The 1,786-nt window shown below is 41.9% G+C and overlaps 1 protein-coding gene across 1 annotated transcript; it reads right to left on the minus strand.

Moving 5' to 3' along the window:
• Positions 1–294: 294 nt before the first annotated feature.
• LOC138905917 (uncharacterized) lies at positions 295–774 on the minus strand. Its single transcript, XM_070194430.1, has one exon. The coding sequence runs from the start codon at positions 772–774 to the stop codon at positions 295–297; it is 480 nt and encodes a 159-aa protein (XP_070050531.1).
• Positions 775–1,786: the final 1,012 nt, after the last annotated feature.

Genomic DNA, 1,786 nt, shown 5'->3' on the forward strand with positions numbered 1-1,786 from the left:
TGATTGATTTGATTTGATTTTTTATTTTTTGATAATTGAATTTTCAGGTTCCAAGGAGGGTGATCAAAGAAGAGTAACCGGCTCAAAGAGTTTACAAAAAGTTGATAGTGTTTGGGTAGCGAGAATGAAAGCTTTCGTCATCCCAATCGGAGAGTATTAAGACCGCAAAAGGGGTTAAACATAATACCTTTTGACCGCATCTGCATTGACAGTTGTTTCGGGGTCATTCCCTTCAATGTCTCCCAAGTACAATGCCCCCTTCGACAACAGTTTTCTTATAATGTATGGACCTTTTCAATTTGGAGCAAATTTTCCTTTTGCTTCCTTGTGATGCGGGAGAATACATCTCAGAACGAGTTGCCCCACTTCGAATTTCCTGGGTCGCACTTTCTTGTTGCAGGCACGGGCCATTTTTTGTCGGTACAACTGCCCTTGACAAACTGCGGCCATCCGCTTTTCATCAATCATAGTTAATTGTTCCAGCCGGGTCTTGACCCATTCATCATCCTTGATCTCAGCTTCAACAATGATTCGAAAATAGGGAATTTCAACTTCTGCAGGTATTACAGCTTCAATTCCATAAACCAATAAGTAAGGCGTGGCCCCAACCGATGTGCGCACGGTTATGCGATATCCCATTAATGCGAAAGGCAGCTTCTTATGCCATTGTCTAGAACTTTGAATCAATTTCCTGAGGATCTTCTTGATGTTTTTATTTGCCGCTTCAACGACACCATTGGCTTTGGGTCGGTAAGGGGTAGAATTACGATGCATAATTTTAAAATGTTCGCATACCTCCCTCATTAGATGACTATTCAGATTTGCGGCATTGTCGGTAATGATGGTTTTTGGAATACCAAAACGACAGATAATGTTGGAATGTACGAAGTCCACCACTGCTTTTTTGGTGACGGCTTTAAAAGTGACCGCTTCGACCCATTTTGTGAAGTAATCAATGGCAACCAAGATGAACTTGTGCCCATTTTGAGGCTTTCAGCTCAATTGGCCTAATGACATCCATACCCCAAGCAACAAACGACCAAGGTGCTGACATAGGATGTAACTCTGAAGGCGGTGCATGAATCAGGTCACCGTGTATCTGACACTGATGACACTTCCGGACAAAACTGAAGCAATCCTTTTCCATGGTCATCCAGTAATAACCTGCCCGCAGGATTTTCTTTGCCAGGACATATCCGTTCATGTAGGACCCGCATACTCCTGAATGCACTTCATTCATGATCTTTTCAGTTTCTTTGGCATCCACACACCTTAAAAGATTCAGATCTGGAGTTCTCTTATACAACACTTCTCCGCTTAAGAAGAAACTGCTGGCAAGCCTTCTGATGGTTCTTTTTTGGTCTCCATTGGCCTGCTCAGGGTATTCCTTTGTTTTCAAGAACCTTTTAATATCATGATACCATGGCTGGTCATTTGGTTCTACTTCAACTATATTGCAATAACCATGTCTTTCTCGGATTTGAATCTCTAACGGGTCAATATGGACGTTGCTCGGATACGTCAGCATTGCAGCCAAGGTAGCTAGTGCATCAGCTAACTCATTGTGGAATCGAGGAATATACCTGAATTCAACGGATTTGAACCGTTTTCTAAGATCTTCCACATGTTGTCTATATGGGATAAGCTTGATATCTCGAGTTTCCCATTCACCTTGGGCTTGCCGAATGATCAAATCAGAATCTCCCATGATTAATAATTCTTCTACATCCATATCAATTGCCATGTTCATGCCCATGATGCAATCTTCATATTCAGCTGTGTTATT

The sequence above is a fragment of the Nicotiana tomentosiformis genome, chromosome 2, assembly GCF_000390325.3.
Source record: "Nicotiana tomentosiformis chromosome 2, ASM39032v3, whole genome shotgun sequence".
NCBI classification, from domain to species: Eukaryota; Viridiplantae; Streptophyta; class Magnoliopsida; order Solanales; family Solanaceae; genus Nicotiana; species Nicotiana tomentosiformis.